Raw genomic sequence first — 21,568 nt, 5'->3', positions numbered from 1 at the left:
GGCAACAAAGAGCAGGTTTTGCGCTGAAAGCCGTTGGGAACGCATACGGGGCTATTGGAACCACTAAACGGTGCTGCACATATGAAGGACTAGGACCCTTTGCTCTTGAGGCCCTCCGTACTTTTCTGCCTTGCTTGCTTTCGTGACAGCTTTTATGATATTAGGTAAACGTTGGACGTGAATGGGAGCTACCCCTGGCAAACATCAAATCGTGAACAGCACGATTGAGACCAGACCCAGCAAAACATGTAACTTGCAGCAAAGGCTCGGTTTAATAAAGCAATGCAATTACTATTGATGCTGAATCTACCACTTCTAGGAAAGACATTAAGGTATTGTGCATAAGTAGTCGGCCATTGGGACTCCTGATCGACAGCTGTAGGGCATGCTGCATGAATGATGAATCACTCGTCAACTTCATCAGCTTCCTGTGTCAGATCGGTGTTGATGACCAGGTCATCTTTTCCCCTCAAGTGCATGACAATGGTCAGCCCCTGTATACCCAGGTCCTCGTCCTGCTGCTGCTGCGAGTCTTGGCCCCGGCCCGAACCCGCGTCGACGTCGTGAAACGACACCCGTGTCGACATCTCCGCCTTCAGCTGCCGGATCTCCGACGTCAACGCCATGTAACGCTCTTTCCATCGACAGTCATGGTTCGGGGGTGCAATCGGGGTGGGCCGGTGTATTTCTAGGTCGGACGCTCTGCCGGACGCCACCGAGACGGTATCCTCGGACCCGCTTCGGTAGAAGGTCGAGGAGGATGTAGCCTCGGTCCGGGAGTTATCTTCGTCCCGGAAGGTTACCTGTCGCTGTTGCACCGGCGTCGCGGTGAACCCGCTCGCAGTCGCCCGAGTCTCCGCAGTAGCTTGTCTATTGGAACTATGACGGGTCTCAGCGAGAAGTCGCTCAAGCTCCTCTTGGGCACGCAGTGTAGCTCTGCGATAACTCTCATGGACCGTTTTTGTGACATAGCTGGCTTTGTCTTGGACATGGCTTGAAGAGGCGATGATCGAGGGGCTGGGGGTATCCTGATCCAAATCCCGTACATCAGGGACACGCAGATGAGGTGGCGTCGGTGATGGTACTACGCAGAAAATACAACCATCTGGATGATCACAACCGTGTCTATGCGACGAGGAAGATAAATGCTTCGATGTTGAAGCTCCCTCCTGGAAGTTGTCAACCTGCGGCCGCACAGGGGACGGCCTGCTCGTAACTTCTTGCTGCTGTAGTTCCGATGGAAGACCCAGCCATGTCTCCGACTCGCCCTGTGTGTGCATTGTCCTTTGAAATTCCTCTGAAGATTGTATGCCGACCACTTGACCGGTGATTTTCTTGGATGCATCGTGACTGCGTGTCGAGCTACTTGGGCGATCATCGTTCCTAGACTGTCCCACGCTGGTACGAGACAGGTCATTCTGACTCCTTGTATCCACAGGCCGCAGCCTATCCTGGACGTTGGCGGGCTTCTTCGACGGCGTCTTCAGCCACGGCGGAGGGCTCGCGATGCGGCCTTTCGGTGCAATACTCTTTTTTTGGCCGTTGAAAGCAATGCGCTCGTCTGATACGTAGCTTTGCTGGTCGCTATCTGATCTGGCATTTAGCGCTGCTGTACTTGCCGCCTTCTCCAGTCTGGTTGCTTTGGTCTTGGACGATTGGTATGTCTCTTCATGTGATGTTTGCTCCGTATGCTTGGTCTTGGCTTGTAAATCAGTCTGAGAGTTGGTTTGCTCCAGCCCCTTCGATTCCCTAGAAGGAAGAGGATGCGTCCCCTTTATTCCAGGAGACTTTCCTGCGCCCGTGCTGGTGTCTTGGCCCGTAGACTTACTCGAGTCCATTCGCTTGACAACTCGCAGTGGACTTTTTGATGTCATTTCACGAAGAATATCCCTTTCGCGACGTGGCGATGAGCGCTCTTCGCCTGCTGCATCTCGCATATTCTGGGATCCTTGGACATGTCTAAGAGTTCGTTGGGTTTTGTGAGCCTCAAACCTAGACTCGGTGAAATCGGAAGACTTAGTCTCGGGGATGTCGTCCTCTATGATTTGCCCCCTGGACGTGGTCGGTCCGCGATGTTCTTCGTGCGGCGGATGCCCATGTGGTAGAGGTTCTTCCCTGTAGCGAAACGAGCCTACTTTGGTGGTTGCTTGAACATGTGTAAGGGGCTCGAGCTGCTTGGTGGCATGCTGATTTGCAGTGCTAGCATCTATCTCACTCGCCTCTGAATCTGTGACTGCCTTTCCTTCAGTCGAGTGCCCACTAGCTTCTCTCGAAGCTTTGGCATGGGAGCCACGGAGATTACGGCCGTTCGCCAGAGCTAGGTGTTCTGCGATGTGGTGCGGTCCGTGAAATCCCACGGAGTGCTGGCGGTGAATAGTGTCGTGATGTGCATGCAGAGCTTCCATGTCCGCCGACGATTGCTCAGTCAATTTAGATTTCCGATTCGAACCCCTTAGTCTCCGAGACCGTTCGTCGGCGCCGCCCCGTGGGCTTGCCTCCACGTCCTCGTCCTGACTACTCCGGTATGATGCACAAATAGCACTGTGCCTGAATGGGCGGTGTCCCTCATGCGTTGCCCTGCACGCAGGGTCGTCGCATTCGTAACCCTCGTCCTCGCAGGCCTGATTGGTTCCGGCTTCGCTACCAGTTGCCAATGGCTCTGAAGCTTTTGCCTTTGCCTCCCTATCCGCGACCAGAAACGGATTCTGTTGGACGGACCAGGTAGGATGCGAGCGAAGACTGTCGACTCGTAGCTGAGATTGGAGAGGGGTTTTCTCCGTTCCTACGGAGGCCAAACTTTGCTTGTCCCGGTGCGACATCGACATATCTTTAGCAGCTTCATCCGCATGCTGTTCATGGCGAAGTTTCGAAGAGGATTGTTCAGGGGCCTGGGGTTGTTTCCCCGATCGAGCCTCATCATATCGGACGGGGTGCCGCGACGTTTGCTGATGTGATGCCTGAGATTTGAATTCGGTATGGGATACTTCAGAGGGTTGCTGGAGGTGGCCCTGTGACTCGGAAGTGGTTACGGGTGGACGACTATACCTTGCCCCGACGTCTTTGGTAGCTTTGCTGGGGTGGTGAGAGAAACGCACACGAGCTTCCTCTGTCTCCTCGGACACTTCAGTCAGACAACGCTCGCAAAGATGATGACCGCAGCCCGAGCATACCCTCGGCGACCAGGTACGGGCAGAGCAGACGTGACAAATCCTGCAGAAACTTCGGGGGCTGGCGTTTCTATCTCCTGAAAGAACCAAGCCTTCTTCATCCGACAGCCAACCGGAGGGCCGGGCGATCCCGTGCTGCTCAAAGAGCTCTCTGGCCGATCTCCGGCGATCCACGGCACCACCCATGGCTGATCCGTCAGGGACTGGCCGGTCCGTGGTCGACTGGTGTCGTATCTGATCGATGGAGAAGCTGCCTCGGAGGCCAGTGACACGAGGTCCGCAGGCGCTGCACTCCGAAAGTTCAAGCGTACAGTTGTGCCCTCTGCGGCGATCTTGTGTAATGGCATGCGCATCGCTATGTTTGTTTCGCGGCGTTTTCAGCTCCACAAAGGAATGATCGGGCTGTACCAACCATGACGGAGATACTTCTAGCTGCCGAGTTGAAGATTTGACATGCCGGAGACCGGTACCCTGTCCCTAGCCAATCGATACGTTCTCACGGTCCCTCTCCTGCAAGGCGGCATCTGATGTTCGATGATTAGGATGTGCAATGCCGTGCAACTGTTGAATTCGTGATTTGGTAGTGCCGATGGGGACGCCTTCGTCATCCAGGCTCCCTAAGTGCCCCGGCTGTCTCTGGTCACTTCCTGATGGCTCGGCTAAGGACATTGTCGTCGAATGATGATCCGGAGCGCGCGTCAGCTTTGTGCTATGTTGGGGTACCGTGGCTGACGTCGGATGTCATACTGCTTGTGTTAGCTTCTAATATTGTTGAATAGGGCTGTTGATATGTTGTTGGAGGTTTGATCGGCTAGCATATTTAGTTTCAGACAGCAATATGACACAAACCGCACGAATGATAATGAAGGCTGTGGAAGGCACGGGGGAAAAGTAAATGTGGAAGGGGCAATGGCTCATGCCACAATCATGCTCAATTCTTGCAGTTACGCCCCATGGTGAATTATAGGAAATCTTGATGTACACGAATGCTCCCTCTAGTCGGCTTCACTCTATACAATCTATTTCAGGACAGCCTGAAGGCTCTCCAAAACCTGTGATGCATTAGCGAAATCCTCTCGTTGTGATTAATGAACGCAGAGCTTACCTCCAGCTCAATCTTGGCCTCGGCAACATCCTGCTCGCTTCCACCTCCGTTCGCAACCTTCTGCGCCTCGGTGATCTGGGCACGGACAGCATCGGCGCTAAAGTCCTCGAGAGGGTAACCCTCAACAGCGTTGACGCTCATGACAGAGTTGGGCTGTACGGTAGCAAATCCACCAGACACTAAATTGAACCAAGATGTTTAGCTTATGATATCGGAACCTGACGTCGGGCAATGGGTGGACATACGGAAGAATCGCTTGCTGGCGCCACCGTCCTCGACAACCTCGATCATGCCGGGCTTCAGCTGCTCAATGGCAGGGACGTGGTTGGCCAGGACACCCATATCTCCAGACTCGGCGGGGATGTTGACCTGGACGACGCCTTGCGACGTGTAGATGGCCTATGTGCGGCATATATATTAGCTCGGCTCGCAATGGCGACAGCTGGATACGACGGAGAAGGCAAGGGCAGCCATTCGTAGCTATCCGGTCGCAGTGCAATTGGGTGCGGAGAAGGGCGTTTGTGTTCATACCTGGTGAGGCAGAGCCAGCGTCAGCTTGATCTGTAGATATCGGTTAGCACTAATTGAACGCCTTTCGCCGGAAGAGCTATAGAATACTGGCCTTGTCGGGAGCAGCATCGGCATAGGTTCTGCGCTGAAGAGGAGCGCGGAAAGCTGCAGGGCGAGCTCGCAGAGCTGCGCGGGCAAATCGGAGGGAGTTCATTATGACGGGTGATGTCAATTGGAGTTTCACTGTACGAAGCGGCCTCTTTGTTCACGATGCCCGTCACGCAAAATCGAGAATGTCCAGGTTGCTTGCGGCTGTTTGTTCGGATAATCTCGCCGCCCGAAAGTCATCATTGCCGTAGGTTGGGCTGGGTGGGAGCCGGTACCTAGGTACAAACGGGAGCACAGCTCGGATTACCTAAGCCACAGCTGAGCGACCCTGTCATGTGACTTGATCACTCAGCAAAAATGGTGGCCTGGGTTGGTGCATCTTTCTGCCTTACATATCCGGCTAGCAAACAAATGAATGACCTGTTCGCAAATTCGCATCGCAGACCTCAACCCGAAAGCCGAGTCACACGTCAATCGGTTCCATACGACGTACAGTATCCGTACATGTCCCATATGCTACTGATCATGCCACATCTCGTCATCCCTTGAGGAATGTCATCAGCAGTCCTTTGGCAAGTGGCACGCTTCTTACATCACTTGGGCTGCGAAATCCTACAGGAGGCTGGACGGTCGTCTTATGTCACTCCTCATAATGGCGTATCTGTCTTGATGCAGGCGCGAGTAAGCAGCCTCGTACAGGCCGTAATCGTTTCTCCAACCCGCTGGGGCGCAATGGCAAGTGTAACGGATCTAGACTACAGCTTTACCTGCCACAAGTCAATGTGCTACATACCTACACCCCTATCAACATGCACCTACCCATATTGAGCCCCTCGATCGTAATGGCACCTGGGCTGCTGGTTGGAGAGGATACTCAACGTGCAAATTAATGTGAGCCTATGCTCCAGAGTATGCATGCAGCGTGCGGTATGCTGCTATTTTCGTAACATTGGCGTTGACTTTTCTCGTCATCTTTGCCGATGCGTATCCCTCGGCCAGATCAGTGCGTCTCACAAGCCAACGACTTTCACAGTTGATAAGAGTACCTAGCAGCATCCGACCCCCTGACTGTTGAGGCTCCGTTGGTGATGTTCGAGGCCATGTGTGCTTTAATTTCAACCGTAACACTGTTGGGCATCTTGGCGTAACCTTGAGAGGGTGCACATGTATTAGCCATGACTTTTCTTCGACGTCCATGTTGTGATGAAACCTTAAAAGGTCGGGAAACTATAGCAGGTCTATTATTATCATCGGAGCTCGTGCTCAAAACCTAAGGCCGCCCTGCCAAGAAACCGGACGGCGTAGCTGTCAGCTTGAACAGTGGAGGGTATGAAGTTGGCTTGACCGTCTCAGCCTTGACTATCAGTATTTCACATACGTCACCAGCTACTGAGGGCGGCATTCGCCAAGAGCCAACAAGCTTCACGAAGCTCAACGGGGATAGTGCTTGCAATTGGCAATGCCTGTCCGTAAACGCACCGTCCGAACCGATCTCTCCTGCCCGAGTCAGGACACGGTCACTTGCGAACTCCGCCGAGGATCGACGATTGTCTGTTACTGAATCAACCACCGTGTTTTTCTTCACCACACAGACAGACACCTCACACTACTATTGTGGGAAGCACGCTGAAACGATCCGCATCACAAAACACTGCTGGCTGGTCATGGTGAGGAGAGAGGACCCTGATTTCCCTCCTCGCGCGAGGAGGGGTAGACGGCCCTTCAGGGTTTGGACCCCTCAGTCCAGGATTTCTGGCTGCTAGCCATGGTGCTGGTATTTGCGACTACGCGCTGATGGCGCCCATGTTGCCATGTGCCTTCTGGGTCTTCGTAGTCGCGGCCCAATCGAGAAGCCTTAGGCGGGGTATCACAGATCATTCCGCTCGCCCAGTTGCTTGGGAGAGATGGGGTGCTTAGGCGTGCGTAGGCGTGCGGGGTTGACAGCATCCTTCCAGAGATGGTAACCCGCGAGCGTGGTGCCTGTCGTGAAACGCCAACTAGCACGAGCCGCTGTAATCGCCGGCGAGATGGTGGTTTATTCGGCTGGTTGGCGGTCCATATCCACCATATCTGTGCGTGTGAGGTGAGGGAGATGGGTCAATGACCGAGTTGGGCGCTTTTTGCACGTTGCTGAATATCTCCAGGATGGAAGTCGGGTGGCAGCGAAGGTCGATTGACTTCGTCCTCCTTCGGATGCCAGTCCGAGGCCTGCAGTGAGATGAGCATGGATACAGTAGTAGGTCAGTAGTCAAAAACAACTCAATGCACATGTAAGGTATATGCTTCACATTGTGGTTTCAACTGTCAGCTATTCCAGCCTTCGGGGACGATCCCCCCGATGATCCCCCCCACCTGGCACGCATATTTATGTTGCTTTCGTTTACCACGTCGGCCCAATCGAGACGATTGCAGCTTGATGTTGCTTTGGACTGCTGTGGGGGATAGATAGACAATGACTGTATTGATGAAGTCATTTGGTACTGGGTGATATTCCTGCTTCTGCGACTGAGTTTCCCAACAAGGACGACTGCATTCCCGGATTATCTACCTGCATGCGAATGCATTGTGGCAGCAGGGGACATGGACAAGACACATGACTTAACGCAAACAGCCAAACTTCATCTAACAGCCTAGTAAACATATGATACTTGTTACGAATAGGGAATAAAATAATACATTTGAATGTTCATCTACTTACTCGTTATATCCGATTGTTTTGTGACTGTTGACAGTATGCAAGATAGGTAGCGTTTGGTGCTTAGATCTACACGTAGTTAATCTTCAGAAGGTGTACGGATTACGGAGGGCTCAGTGCTGTCTGTATTGATGTCCAATACCTAATTGTCCATGCCACAGAGGCATATTTGCTAACAAATGTATATATGGATATGTTACTGATTCCCCAGGCAACCCGAATCCCGAATGGAGATATACCACTCACTAACTACATACCTTGCAAGTTTGTATGTAGTCGAGCAACACGAACGAACAGTCCACTTGACTCGGGTTGAACGAATCAACGGATAGTAGCAACTGGCAACTAAGGATAGGAAAATAAGATTGGAATGTCTATCATCATCATGCAGGGACTGGCGAGCCTGCTTTCCACTAAGGAGGGCACACATTCGGCCTTGAAGGCGCCACCAAGGTTAAGGAATCGTCCTGAATCTCCTACAGCACCCGACCTAACAAGAGTTACTTGACACCAGCACCAGTCAATTTCCACTGACTAACTCAACCCCAGCTATTGCCGGATCAAGGGCTTGACCTTACTGCCTCACTTGTGAACAAGAACACCCACACTTTGGGCATTGCAAATTCAAGCGGAAGCTGTCATACGGCATATGCCTTCCCCTTTTCCTACCTGGAAGTGAAACCAGCGCCGCTGTAGTCTGTAGCAGCACCGATCTGATTCTCCATGCCATGGCCGTGTTATGCTATGCAGCCCGCATTGGGATTTTACCTGCCAAACCCATGGCCCCTCTGTAACAGGATAGGCGATTTGGGCCCTGTAGCTTTCACGAGAAATGGTAAATCAAACCAATGGGGAAAGCCCCGAAATAACCTACCTGTCGCGCTAGACGGTTTGCAGATGCATGTCGCCATCGTAGACAAGAGCACATGCGTCAATGCAAGTGCTGATGGGAACGGATGCCTGCTACTGGCCCGCCAACCCACCATAAGGGTACCGCGTGCATGAGGGTAGGGTAGCCCTGGAACTTGGGAGCCGGTCGTTTTCTTTGTCACTGTGTGTTTATTTTGGTCGGCCGCAATTTTGGCAATGGGCACTGTTGGGAAGATTGTACATGGCTAGGGAAGGGGAGGAAAAAATCTGCTTCCGCTAGACGCTTGCTAGGGTGTACACACGGGTTTCCAGAAAGAAAATCATCGAAATAGTCCCGGCCTGGTAAAAGCGAAGCGGTTGGCGGAACAGCGGCTTCGGGGCCAGATCATAGCCGTGCACAGTACCCTGCATCTTGTTTTCAAACAGGCCGAGCCAAAGTTTTAGGAGGCAGGCCAATAGGAGCTCCTAAATCAAGGGGGCCCCTCGACAACTGGCAATGGAACTCTCAGCAAAAAAAGCCATCTTCCCCAGTCAGTGATCCGATCCACACGCGACCGTCCACTGTCTCACAGAACGGACTGTACTCCAAGAACCCGTACTGTACCGCCGCAGTAGGCTACCGGTGTCAGCGGGGCTACTGTAAGGTGAGCCAGTACTTGCTGGGACTTACTGTATACTGGCCTAGCCATGTATATGCACACTGTAATGGCAAGTCAGAATACCTCGCATCCGGCGTTTGCGGCCGTCAACCCAGAAGTATTTCCCCCAGTTCAGACGGTTCGCATGTCCCCCATCCTTACCGCCTGTTCAGTTTTTTTCCTTAAGGTTCCCTTTCTTGGTCGCATGCGCGCCCCCTCCACCGCCCAAAGCTACCCACTCGCACAGCAGGGCCTTTTCATTGATGAGATGAGAGAGGGGAGTGATTTTGATTTGATTACCTTGTAGTGAAGAATGGGGATGTGCAAAAAGCCCTTGGTCGTGTCCTCCTCCTCGAGCTAGCCTCTCACGTTAATACCTCACAGCAAAGCAAACCACGCTGACCTGGATCGGGCACCACGGCACGCACCTCACCTCTCAAAAGGGCCCATTTCTCCCACGCAATCCAGCGATCACCCACTTGACTTTTTATGCGCGCTGTCTGAACCACACTACCCGACCTCGTTGCGCTGCGCTGCCCGTTGCTCGTTGGTTGTCTGTCTGTCAGCTTAGTAGCGAAGACGAGAAAAGAGGAAAAAACCTGATATCCTCTTGCTGATATCATCCTTTCCAATTTTATTCTGACGCATTCGACTCGTCAACCCGAGTTCCCACCAACCTTGTCTCATATCTTCTGTCTCCCATTGTTCACGCCCAGCCCGAATCCATCGCCTTAACGTCATTCGAGGATTCACCTAGGGCCAAGACTTCACAGGAGACCCTGCAAGGCCCTCCGGCCCCCGAGGCGCATTTGTTGCCGTCTGTCCTGTGGTTTCGCTTCCTGCAGATCTCTCTTAACCACTTTTGCTCCAGTGGGAAACAAACATAGCCCACCTCCAGTCTTTAAGCCAAGACACCAACAGACTGTGCCTTATTACCCGCCTGTCTGCATCTGTCTCCCCCCATCTGAGAAGGTGTGTGCCACTTCCGGCGCGGCATTACTTGAGAGGGCAAATTTGTGTCATTGCCCATCAGCTGCTTTCTCTCGTCCTGCGCGGCGAGATCGGATTTCCACTTCACCATTCAAAACCACATCTCAGCACCCGGACTTCGCTCAGAACATCATGCCCTTGGAATTATAGCCGAGCTGTCCCTAGGGACACCAACACGGTCGCGAAGACGGCACATAGTGCAATCTTCAACAACAACTCTAACTCTAAAAAGTCTCTTGGCGATCAACACTTGTTTTCACGAGTAGCTACCTGCATCTCGTCCGACCCGTCTATCGCGTCGTTGAACGACTATTGCGACTCTTGTCTATCCAGACAGAATTATTCGCTCCAAACCTGCGAGCACCTGGCCTAGTAGTGGCCCAAATCTCACTACGCACCACAACCCTAGCTGATTACTGTTCCCTCACCTGCGATGTCTCGGGATCGAACACACGACTCTGCCACGTCCAACATGCTGGCGTGGTCGTCCCAAGGTGCACATATGCAGCACGAAACCGAAGATGAGGTGGCGGCGGAAGTCGACGAACCCCCTGACGATTCCCGTTCGGAACCCATGAACAGCCAGTTCCAGCGAACAACCGTCAAGAAATGCACTGAGCCTTCAAAGTCTCTTCTGACCAAGGCTCTGCACCAGTCAGACGATGAGGAAACCGTTCCCGTCACTCTCGGCTTTGCCGCAAGACGTCGCTCCTTGAACAGCACTGCCAGCCTCGCTTCCACCGCCGACCTCACTAGCGACACTGGGCTCACGAGCCCAGCACGCACGAACACTCCTAGCCCCCCGCCTCCTGTCATCCGTCTGGGTCCCCTGGTTGGTGATACCTTCACCTCTAAGCTAAGGTCATCTGGCCAGTCTCCCCAGCCTTCAGATATCGATGTCACCCCAAAGAAGACCACGAACCCAGCAGCTGCCGATAGTCAGCCGGCACGTCCTGATGTTTTGGCAAAGAAGCGATGCATATCCTTCGCTTGCGGACCGAAACCAGAACCCAAGAAGCCTATTGCAACGGAGCCGATGGATCCTCCTCAGCGGAAGACTTGCATCAAATTTGCATGCACTTCGAAAACTGGCCCTCCGGATGTGGAAAATCCCCAAGTTTCCATTCCTACTCTCGTTGAACCGACTCACCGGAACAATGGTGGATCCCCTTCAACCCTACGAAAATATCGATCTCCTTCCACAGGTCGCTCGCGGCGATCGTTGACTCCTCGAAGATCGTCTCACAGTCCTGTGGCTGTCCGATCCAAGAAGTATTTGACTGCCAACCCCGTGGACCTGAACTGTGACTCGACCAGGTTTTGCGAATTTGCTAGCAATGAGCCTCGCGAGGAGGACTGGATACGCCAGAACCCCTCTTCAGCAGCACGGTTAACTATTAATGATACGCTCCAGAAGGAGAATGTTATTCGCCGACTCGGAAAGGAAGCCGAAGACGAAGCTTTGGAGGAAGAGGAGGAGCAAGAGGGAAATGTTGAAGATGAGGACGATGAGGACGACGACGAGGACGAAAACGACGATGAGGATGATGTGGCTCAGGATGATGAGGATGAATTGGAGGAAGAGGAAGTCGATGAGGACAATGATTCGTTGTCTGGTTATGGCACAGACGACGATTGCTCAGATGGGTACAATACGGACAACGAAGTTGGATTCGCCGACTCTGATGACGAAGACGAGGGCGAAGACCTCGAGCTTTGGACACATGGTCAAGCTGCGCTTTTGCAGTTGTCCGGGGCCACACCCGTCAATCGACGTCCGTCATTGACTGGAAGCCGATCCGACTCCTCGTCTGATGCTTCTAATTCACAGCGACGTTCCCGAGAGAAAACGCGCCGCATCAAAATCCGACCGGGCACACCAGAGCTTCCTGACAGCACAGATTTTGTCTGTGGTACTCTAGACGAAGACCGGCCACTTGAGGATGCATACATCTCATGCATCACGCAGAGACGGCTGGAGAAGCTGTGCCTGATCCCTCAAGATATTGATCCCAGTTTCCCCACCTCGGAACCTGAGGATGAGTTGGCCAATTCTTACAAGGCTGGCCAGGATAGGGACAGTGACGATCAAGTCTGGATTCACGGCGAACTCGAGGATCTGCACCACGAGAATGGCAGAGCTGATCGTCGGAAAAAGAGGGGCGAACAGACTTCTCCCAAGAGGTACCGTTCTCCACCGCCAAAGCGACTTCATTCACCTGCACCCAAGGCTCGCGGTCGCTCACCTAGACGAGTGGCCGAGAAGCCTTCTCCCAAGAGAATGGTTTCGCCTCCCCCTCCTGCCAAACAGGCTCACAAGACGCCTTGCGCCTCCCCCAAGCAAATTGGCAAGCGAGGACGTGAGTTCAATAAGACGCTCGCTTTCCGGCCCGGTCTCACACAAACCAAATCGCTGCCTCGTGCGCCTGCGTTCTTCGCACACAACCTCCGGGGCCAGCGGCGGCGTCACGCAGCCTATACTGGCGCCACGGGTCATGTCCGAGGTGCCATTGACATTGTCAAGGGCCTCGAGCACAAGCGCCAGAGGCGGCGGGAGAAATACATGCATAAGCATTTTAACCGCGCTCGCAAGGGTCAGGTCCCGGAGAAGCGCCCTCAACCAGGCCAAGGCCTCGTACGAATGAGAGAGTTGGGACTTCATATGGCAGGTAAAGCTGGTCCTAACCCTGTTCGGTATGTTCTTTCCATCTAGAAAGAGCATACCCTGGCCGTTTCTTGCATTGATGATACCCTGGTCTTATTCTCATTTTCAACTACTACGAGTTATGACCCTTTCCACCCGTATCGTACCTTACATTTTACACTGTTTATTTTTTTTTACTTTTTACCTTTTCACCGTGGCGGCCTGTTGGTCTACAGGACTAGCCTACTATGTATATAGAGTTGCGTCACACTTACGATTCTTCATGACTGAGATCTTTGGGCATTCGGGAGGCGCGGCAGCATCACGGATACCATGGCATTGGATACAGGCGCATTATCAGGGGACTAGTCAGATGGCGATCCGGCTCATCATTACAATTGAAGATTTCCAACAATTTGATTGGACACAAACATAAACCAGTAGACTTGCCACGATTTCCCCGTTATGTATGCCTTTTTGCAGGTGACCTTTCATGTCGTGGTCAAAGCAAGGTATGTGATCGTGATATTTTGTGGTAACTCCTACGGGCGGGCCCGATATACCGAGAGTCATGGAATGGTGTCATTCTTCCGGTCAGCGGCATGCCACTGGTTCTATATCTATAAATCCATATAATTCTGTTCGCTCCAAAGGTGGGTGAACGCAAAGGACACTCTTCTGATTTTCGTAAAAGACAGCAAGCCAGCCGTTTTCGATAATAAACTCCATTGACTGGCCGGGTCTCTTCCAGCTACAAAGAGGACACATAAGGTACGTCAGACTGAATTCACACTGTGGATCTCGAACCAATCAAATCGCGCCCTACCTGCCAGCTTTGCAGCAGCAGCAGCAGCAGCAACTTGGCCAAGTCTAGCCTTACTCCCAAAATCCACCCTCGAGCCCATCCAGCATACCTTTTGTCTCACGACGACAAAGACGACCTCAGGAATCAGCATCATATCGCTCCCCCGCTGGCTAATCAATATTTCCCATCGAATCTCGAGATAGCAATCCCGCCATCATGTGGATTATCAACTGGTGTACGTCTCCGCGCCCACGTCTTTAAGAGGAACCCCGTTGTTCTACCTGCCTACCCATTCCATCTATCCGTCTCGACATGCCCGCCTCCATCATGCATTCTTGGGAGCTGCAAGCTGACTGCCCTACTGGTGAACAACAGTCTACGACGTCCTGTCCTCCTTGGGCCTGCTCAACAAGCACGCCAAGCTCCTCTTCCTCGGTCTCGATAATGCCGGCAAGACCACCCTGTTGCACATGTTGAAGGTATGCCGCCACATAGCCACTGCGCCATGACCTATCCACGAAGACCAGTGATACTGACTTGGTTCTCTACAGAATGACCGAGTTGCCATCCTTCAACCGACCCTCCACCCCAGTATGTCGCTGCCAGCGGAACCCGATCGTTTTCCTGGGCACGTGTCCATAGGCTAACAACGTCACCAGCTTCCGAAGAGCTTGCTATTGGCAACGTGCGCTTCACCACATTCGATCTGGGAGGTCACCAGCAAGGTACGACGGCTATCTTGGGCTATATAGACAAGCTCTTTTTGCTAATCTCCTACCAGCCCGACGACTCTGGAAGGACTACTTCCCCGAGGTGAACGGCATCGTCTTCCTGGTCGATGCCAAGGATCACGAGCGTTTCCCCGAAGCCAAGGCCGAGCTGGACGCGCTTCTGTCCATGGAGGAGCTCCAGAAGGTGCCCTTCGTCGTTCTCGGAAACAAGATCGACCACCCCGATGCCATCTCCGAGGAGCAGCTGCGCCACGAGCTCGGCATGTACCAGACGACCGGCAAGGGAAGAGTGCCTCTTGAGGGAATCCGACCTGTCGAGGTCTTCATGTGCAGCGTGGTTATGAGACAGGGTAAGTTGCTGCTGCAGCGTCCTATGCGTAGGAGCAACATGCTGACAATATTTAGGCTACGGTGAGGGCATCAGATGGCTCTCGCAATACGTCTAAACGGACGGGTGTCTGGCGGGAGAAGTGGAGGCGGATTATTCGCCCAATGAATCAGTGAATTCGGCGTTTTGTTAGGGCAGATATCGCATCATGCACTTGTTTTTGGAGTCCACGGTAATAGACACTTTGTTCAATCTACTCCGTCTCTGCTTTCCCAACTGGGAGATTTTGTTTGACTCCATTGTCGTAATGCTGGACGGTTGCAGAAGTGACATTGAATCAACACCGGAATAGCCAGATGAATTGCTGGTGCTCAAAGCACTCGAATGGAATAATCAGTGGTATGAACACCCGAGGTATATAGTATACGAGTGTAATAACCCGACTACTACTCTTATATTATTATCGTATCTACTGCTAGGTAGCTGTCAGGAAAGTCTAGCTGTTTGGTTAGTCCGGTGTCTTGCTGGTGCCCCCTACTCGATGCGGCTGGCTCCCAATCAAATCTCTGATACCGTATATTGGACGTGTGGGTTTGATTCGCTGTTTGAAGTTCTTCAATAACCTCCCATCTTGGTTTATTACTACTACGGTAAAGGCCTTCGAGTAATCCTCCAATTCCCACGTATACAAATGAGCAAACTATCCCACGAGATTTGTTTCGTGAGCACTAAACATTAGATCCATGTCACCATCTCTTGAGGCTTGAGACCTGACACTGCCGCTGAGCGGATAGAGGCGTAGTCGGAATCCTCCCAAGACAATTGCAGATTGGAACACAGGGCGATGCAACGTAATATGATTTTGTTGCGGCGTGAACCCGAGGTTCTCGAGTCACACCATCTTACTGAGAGTCGTGGTTCGGGTTTGATTATGGATCGTCAGACGAAGCCACGATATTAAAGGTGATTTCTTATATTGATACCTCGGGTAGCCCCCCCGTTGCTCGACTCGAGAGTTGCTGGGGCGGACAATGGCCATTTGTGGAAGGGGTTCCGGTGGTTGTAGGGGCCTTGTAGGGGCCCCCTCTGGGCGTTTGGGCCCCCTCAGATCCCCTACATATGCCATTAAACGTAATAAGGCCCCCCTAAACCCCCCATCGAGGTCCCCATGGATTCTCTTAGCGGCTCCCCAACGAACCGCAAATGCGCTTGCGCAGAGAGTGCGATGTTGCGCTTCAATTGAAAGCCACTTGCGACGTCATCCCTTCCCTTGTCTGACACCGGCTGATCAGCCTTCCATCTCCCACGCCCACGAGGACACCTGCATCTTCTTTTTGGTACTTCCGGTAGACATCAATCAAATACAATAAGACTAGACTCGTACTTCTTGTAATGCAATCGTCTTTCTCGCCGCGGGTAACCTGACCCGGCAACTCATCTTTTATTACCTCTCTTCTTTGACGATCTGTAACAAGTCAAAGTCACGCTCGGGACGGCTATGATGCATTTAGACTTTTCTCGAACATCCTAACGACGACAATGGCAAACAACAAAACACCATCTTCCATGTCTGTGCCTGCGCCTTCTTCGCCTTCGTCCACGTCTGCCAAGGCCAATAAGCCGCGGGTCACTTTCTTCGGGAAGCCCCATCACAACTATGGTTTCCCGCCCGAGACTTTCGACCATACCCGGCTGCCGGGCTACGACGTCGAGTACGTCCCGCCAGAAGATATCGCAGCCTTCGAGGCCGCCCTGGCCGCCCCGGACCCCATCAACTCTTCCCCTGACGACGGCTCGACACTACGCAGTCCCCATCTCCGGAGCGGAAGCAACCTCACCCTACCCGATCCCGGCGCTACGACTTTGCTGCCGCCGACCAGCGTCAATACTCAGCAGCGCCATGGCAGCCAGGGTAGCCTCCTGATTTCGGCGCAAAATGACTGGGCCCCCGTCAACGAAAGAGTGTCTCGGCCTGGCAAAAAGCGCCGCAGAAAGGCCCTGGGCCGTAGCGTCGACGAAGCGCGAGAGGGGTATTTGTACGGGTTGCTACGGATCCCGTTCTTGCTATTCACCCTGGCCTGGATCATTGGACTCTGCCTTGCCTATATGACGACAAGGTTGTATGTATGGGGTTACGAATACTTTATTGCCTGGCGCGGGGAGAGGGAGAACTTGCGGCGCAATCTGCGCGCGACCAGCAGCTACAAGGACTGGGTACATGCGGCCAAGGAGCTGGACAGCTATCTCGGGAACACGGCCTGGAAGGAAGAGAACGAATACGCATACTACGACTCGAAAACGGTCCGCCGAGTATGGGAACAAATCCGCAAGTTAAGGCGGGCTGCTGAATTGCAGGAAACCGGCGCCAACGGCGCACCTGTCACATCCAATGGAGGCACGAAAGCGAGCTCGGATGGGAAGAAACCAATCGAAGAGCTCAGGGTCATGATTGAGGCTTGTGTCAAGAGTAACTTTGTCGGAGTCGAGAATCCGAGGCTGTACAGCGAAACATATTATGGAACCAAGAACCTGGTCCAGAACTTCGTCGACGAAGGTAAGTAGAATCGCCCTCGCCCCATCTTGGCTGTGTATACAGCACTGATACTTTGTACGCTCAGTCGAGAAGAGTACTCGCTTGCTCGTGAACACGACGCAGATCCCCCTCGAGCAGAAGAGAACGCTGTTCAAACACTTACACGCAAACTATGGCCGCACCGCTCTGTGCTTGTCCGGCGGTGCTACTTTTGCTTATTACCATTTCGGAGTTGTCAAGGCTCTCCTAGAAGCCGACTTGATCCCAGAAGTGATTACGGGAACTAGCGGCGGTGCCCTTGTTGCCGCCTTGGTTGCGACACGCACAAATGAAGAATTAAAACAACTGCTCATACCAGCCCTTGCGTATAAGATCAAGGCATGTTCCGAGCCTCTCTCGACGTGGCTCCCTCGATGGTGGAAGACAGGCGCGAGGTTCGACTCGGTGGACTGGGCTCGCCAATGTAGCTGGTGGGCGCATGGGTCGATGACCTTCCGTGAGGCCTACGAGAGGACTGGCCGCATACTCAACGTGTCTTGCGTCCCTGCTGATCCGCATTCGCCGACCATTCTCTGCAACTACCTCACCAGCCCGGACTGCGTTATCTGGTCTGCAGTGCTGGCCTCGGCTGCGGTTCCGGGTATTTTGAACCCGGTTGTCCTCATGATGAAGAATCAGGATGGGAGCCTGTCTCCGTACTCGTTTGGCCACAAATGGAAGGATGGCAGTCTCCGGACTGATATCCCTATTAAAGCACTGAACCTGCACTTCAACGTCAACTTTACGATTGTCAGTCAGGTCAACCCACATATTTCTTTGTTTTTCTTCTCATCAAGAGGTACTGTCGGGACCCCTGTCACACACCGGAAAGGCCGTGGCTGGCGTGGGGGCTACTTGGGATCTGCCGCCGAGCAGTATATTAAGCTCGATCTCACGAAATGGCTCAAGGTTCTCAAGCATTTGGAGTTGCTGCCTCGACCTCTGGGACAGGACTGGTCTCAGCTTTGGCTCCAGCAGTTCGGAGGTACGATTACGATTTGGCCCAAGTCTAAACCTAGCGATGTGTTCCGAATCCTCGACGATCCCGATGAGGACCGACTTGCTCGGATGATTCACGAGGGACAACAGAGTGCCTTCCCGAAGCTCAAGTTCGTGAGCAACAGACTGAAGGTGGAACGAGAGATCGAGTTGGGTAGAAAAGAGACGCGACTGCGCAAGGTTGGCAGTCTGGACAGCATCATCAGCCAAGATGATCTACAAAGCCTTCTCCGCGGTTCTAACACCACCGAGGACGAGACGACGGATGATATGGACGACGAGGTCGTCGAGAATGGGGAGTTTGAAGACAGCGTTGTTGACGACGACGAAAAAGAAGATTAGAATGGGCCCAAAGCATAGTAGTCAGAGAATACAAAGAAGACGCCCCTTCCCAAAAAGATTAAGGCGGCATTACAGATTGCAGTGCCTAATGTTCTCATCGTTGCAATGAAACGCTTTACAAGGGATACGCCGAGGTACGAAGGGGGCGGCGATAGATAGTGCGTCCAAACGCCGATGGCCAATGCGGGATGAAAAAGCAACGAGCAACTGACTACGGGCCCGCTGAAGGAAGCTTCTCTGGAGCAAGGGTCCGGCGGGATACTTGCATCGCACCCGTCCTTCCGCCGCCGGGGAAGTGAACCGTCTCTGCTCCTGGCATCAAAGAAGGCGGTGTCATCTCAACGAAGAGATGCAAGGTCCTGCAGCCTCCCTTGGGTGCATTTGATTTGAGGTGTCACAAATGACAGATGGCTTGCCCAGCCAGCCCAGGGGAAGGGGAGGGGCCGATTCGAGCGTGGTCATGGCCGATTCTCCCTTGTGATTCTACAACAAACCAGTGTCAATTACACAAGGACCGGGCGAGCCAGCGCATCCACGCTCCCTGCCGCCATTGACGCCCCGTGGCGGATACTGACACCTTCGCTCGATCCACGAGCCCGGTCAGCCAACCATGTCACTTCTTATTCCTCGGCCCTGGCTGGTTGCAGGAGCGCATCGCTTTCTGCAACCAAACGGGGATTGCATCAGCACTTTGGAAATCTGGGTAGCCTGCTGCTAGATACAGTTGTAGTAGTAGATGAGGCAGGTTTGCTACGCCATCGAACAGGACGAGAGGGCCTGCTGTTGTCTTGTTCGTGTCGACCCATCACTTTTGACAGGCAATCTGCTTTTACGTTCTGGACTCCTGGTGCAGCTATTTCGAGAAATCACTGGGGCCACTGTGACGCCATGTTTGCATCGTGACGAAGGGGCCGCCGCTGTGCCCATCTGCTGATGTTCGTCCTACGAGACGGTTCCTGGCATCTCCCCTGGGAAGAATAATATTGGATATGGTGCTTTCATCACGGTGGGACCGGCCGACTTCGGTGGCAATGGTAACCCCCTTCCCCGTGTAGCTACCCATGATGGTATTCCCACTCTCTGTCGGCCGATGCAAGCCAAATCAAGGGGATTTTCTTGAAACGAGCGCATACATCTATGTACAACGATGAAGGCCGATCTAGGCGGTGCAGAGGCCCGGCAGCGGGCTCTGCTGCGGTCTGGGTTAGATTTGCTTGCCTCGCCCTTTGTGCTGCTTGCCACAGATAATTAGATGATGTTGATCTATGAATGGCCTGATTTCCCTTCCTTGGCCGGCAGCGGGTGACGAAATTGGCCCAGTACTACTCAGGGTCAGTCACGACGTGTCCAAGTAGGTAGGGTGTGAACTGTGCTTTCCCCCCTTGAACTTGAACTACTTAAGTCGAGTCGCTTGACTCGATTTCTGGCTCAGGTAGGTTTTCTTACTCAGGCTTCTCCCAACTAAAGACTGATCAGCCGCCCAAAAGGATCGCTCGACTCTAGCCAAACCTTGCCAACTTTCCTTTTGCTTCTCCCACGTGAAGAAGAAGAAAGCGTGACAGAACCTTCTTCTTGCCCATTATACCTGAAATTCGTCCCAAACCCTGATTTTGTCGGTTGTTCACTACGCACGCCCAAGCTTGGCCCCGGTAAACGAAGAACAAAAATCCAATATCACGCGGGAAACCCACATTTCACCATCGTTCATCCATCACTTGCGATAAGATGCTTGTCCCAGTCGACGCAGCTGGCAAGGCCAATGGCGCCGAGGGGAAGAAGTCGGCCTCTGCTGCTGGCCCTTCTCCCTCCTCCTCGTCGTCCCAAAAGCCAGACTATGACTCGGAATTCACCGACATGGTCATAGCTGCCACCGGCCCCAAAGCCAACCCGCGCTTGGCCCAGATCATGCCGAGCCTGGTGCGGCACTTGCACGACTTCGCCCGTGAGGTGGATCTCACCGTTGCCGAGTGGACCGCCGGCGTCGACATGGTAAGAAACCACGGGGCATCCCGGCAATATGTACACTCACCGCTAGCAGAACCACAGCTGACAACGTACACAGATCAACCAAGCCGGTCAGATGTCGGATGACAAACGCAATGAGACGCAGCTGCTCTGTGACATCCTCGGCCTGGAGTCGCTCGTCGACGAAATCACCTCCGAGCTACTCCAGCAGCCGGGCACCACGCTGACCCCCTCGGCTATCCTGGGCCCCTTCTACCGGGCCTCGGTGCCTGAGCTACCGTACGGCGGCAGCATCCTAAAGATGCCGTCCCCTTCTTCTCCCCCCGACGGTAGCAACGGCAGTACTACCGCCACCACCACCACCACCCCAGACTGGGCCCAAGAAGCCCCCCGCCTCCTCACCCACATGCACGGCCGCGTCCTCAGCGCCGAGACCGGCGACCCCATTCCCGGCGTCACCCTCGACGTCTGGCAAGCGGCCCCCAACGGCCTGTACGAGCAGCAGGACCCGACGCAGCCGGACCTGAACCTGCGGGGCAAGTTCGCCGCCCGCGCCCCCGACGGCGCCTACTCGTTCCTCTGCCTGCGGCCCACGCCCTACCCGATCCCCGACGACGGGCCCAGCGGCCGCCTGCTGCAGCTGCTGGACCGTCACCCCTGGCGGCCCGCCCACGTCCATTTTGTCGTCAGCGCGCCCGGCTTCCGCACGCTGACGACCCAGGTCTTCGACGCCGACTGCCCCTACGTCGGCAACGACAGCGTCTTCGCCACCAAGGAGGAGCTGTGCGTCCGCTTCGTCCCAGCAGCAGCAGACGAAAATGACGACGGCGGCAAGGGGGTGAAATGGGAGGTCAATTACGATTTCATACTGACTGGGGTTTGATTGTTCGGCCTGATGTCTGCGCTTATCGTGATGGTGGTACTACTGCCAACCCGCCTGGGCCTGGCTGTGTCTTTGAAGTACAAGTACTAAGCACTCACCCTCCTTCACACAAAACACCCTCTCTCTTCGTGTAAAGGCGGGCGCCAGGAGGCACACTCAAATTACGATGAGAACGATGATGACGATGACGATCCTTCCTCGCTTAAGCAGGCCTTG

At 53.6% G+C, this 21,568-nt stretch overlaps 6 protein-coding genes across 6 annotated transcripts; 4 read left to right on the top strand and 2 right to left on the bottom strand.

Moving 5' to 3' along the window:
* Positions 1-404: 404 nt before the first annotated feature.
* On the bottom strand, positions 405-1,838 carry PG985_015628 (uncharacterized protein; the record flags this gene model as incomplete). Its single annotated transcript, XM_066835394.1, has 1 exon — positions 405-1,838. One exon carries the CDS (start codon positions 1,836-1,838, stop codon positions 405-407), a length of 1,434 nt encoding a protein of 477 aa, XP_066676597.1.
* Positions 1,839-4,186: 2,348 nt separating this feature from the next.
* PG985_015627 (ATP synthase subunit delta- mitochondrial) lies at positions 4,187-4,996 on the bottom strand (the record flags this gene model as incomplete). Its single annotated transcript, XM_066835393.1, has 5 exons — positions 4,187-4,219; positions 4,273-4,451; positions 4,518-4,671; positions 4,804-4,833; positions 4,895-4,996. The coding sequence occupies 5 exons, from the start codon at positions 4,994-4,996 to the stop codon at positions 4,187-4,189; spliced, it is 498 nt and encodes a 165-aa protein (XP_066676596.1).
* A 5,559-nt stretch (positions 4,997-10,555) lies between these two features.
* Positions 10,556-12,796, top strand: PG985_015626 (uncharacterized protein; the record flags this gene model as incomplete). Its single annotated transcript, XM_066835392.1, has 1 exon — positions 10,556-12,796. One exon carries the CDS (start codon positions 10,556-10,558, stop codon positions 12,794-12,796), a length of 2,241 nt encoding a protein of 746 aa, XP_066676595.1.
* A 952-nt stretch (positions 12,797-13,748) lies between these two features.
* On the top strand, positions 13,749-14,709 carry PG985_015625 (putative GTP-binding protein SAR1; the record flags this gene model as incomplete). The annotated part of the gene is made up of 6 exons (XM_066835391.1): positions 13,749-13,767; positions 13,908-14,011; positions 14,084-14,123; positions 14,192-14,257; positions 14,314-14,613; positions 14,669-14,709. 6 exons carry the CDS (start codon positions 13,749-13,751, stop codon positions 14,707-14,709), a joined length of 570 nt encoding a protein of 189 aa, XP_066676594.1.
* Positions 14,710-16,130: 1,421 nt separating this feature from the next.
* On the top strand, positions 16,131-18,504 carry PG985_015624 (uncharacterized protein; the record flags this gene model as incomplete). Its single annotated transcript, XM_066835390.1, has 2 exons — positions 16,131-17,145; positions 17,210-18,504. The coding sequence occupies 2 exons, from the start codon at positions 16,131-16,133 to the stop codon at positions 18,502-18,504; spliced, it is 2,310 nt and encodes a 769-aa protein (XP_066676593.1).
* Positions 18,505-20,229: 1,725 nt separating this feature from the next.
* On the top strand, positions 20,230-21,352 carry PG985_015623 (uncharacterized protein; the record flags this gene model as incomplete). The annotated part of the gene is made up of 2 exons (XM_066835389.1): positions 20,230-20,493; positions 20,567-21,352. 2 exons carry the CDS (start codon positions 20,230-20,232, stop codon positions 21,350-21,352), a joined length of 1,050 nt encoding a protein of 349 aa, XP_066676592.1.
* Positions 21,353-21,568: the final 216 nt, after the last annotated feature.

Source organism: Apiospora marii (genome assembly GCF_038362585.1).
Source record: "Apiospora marii strain CBS 49790 chromosome Unknown utg000013l_segment0_segment0, whole genome shotgun sequence".
NCBI classification, from domain to species: Eukaryota; Fungi; Ascomycota; class Sordariomycetes; order Amphisphaeriales; family Apiosporaceae; genus Apiospora; species Apiospora marii.
Note: the sequence above shows the minus strand (reverse complement) of the source record. Positions and strands in the feature narration are given on the sequence as shown.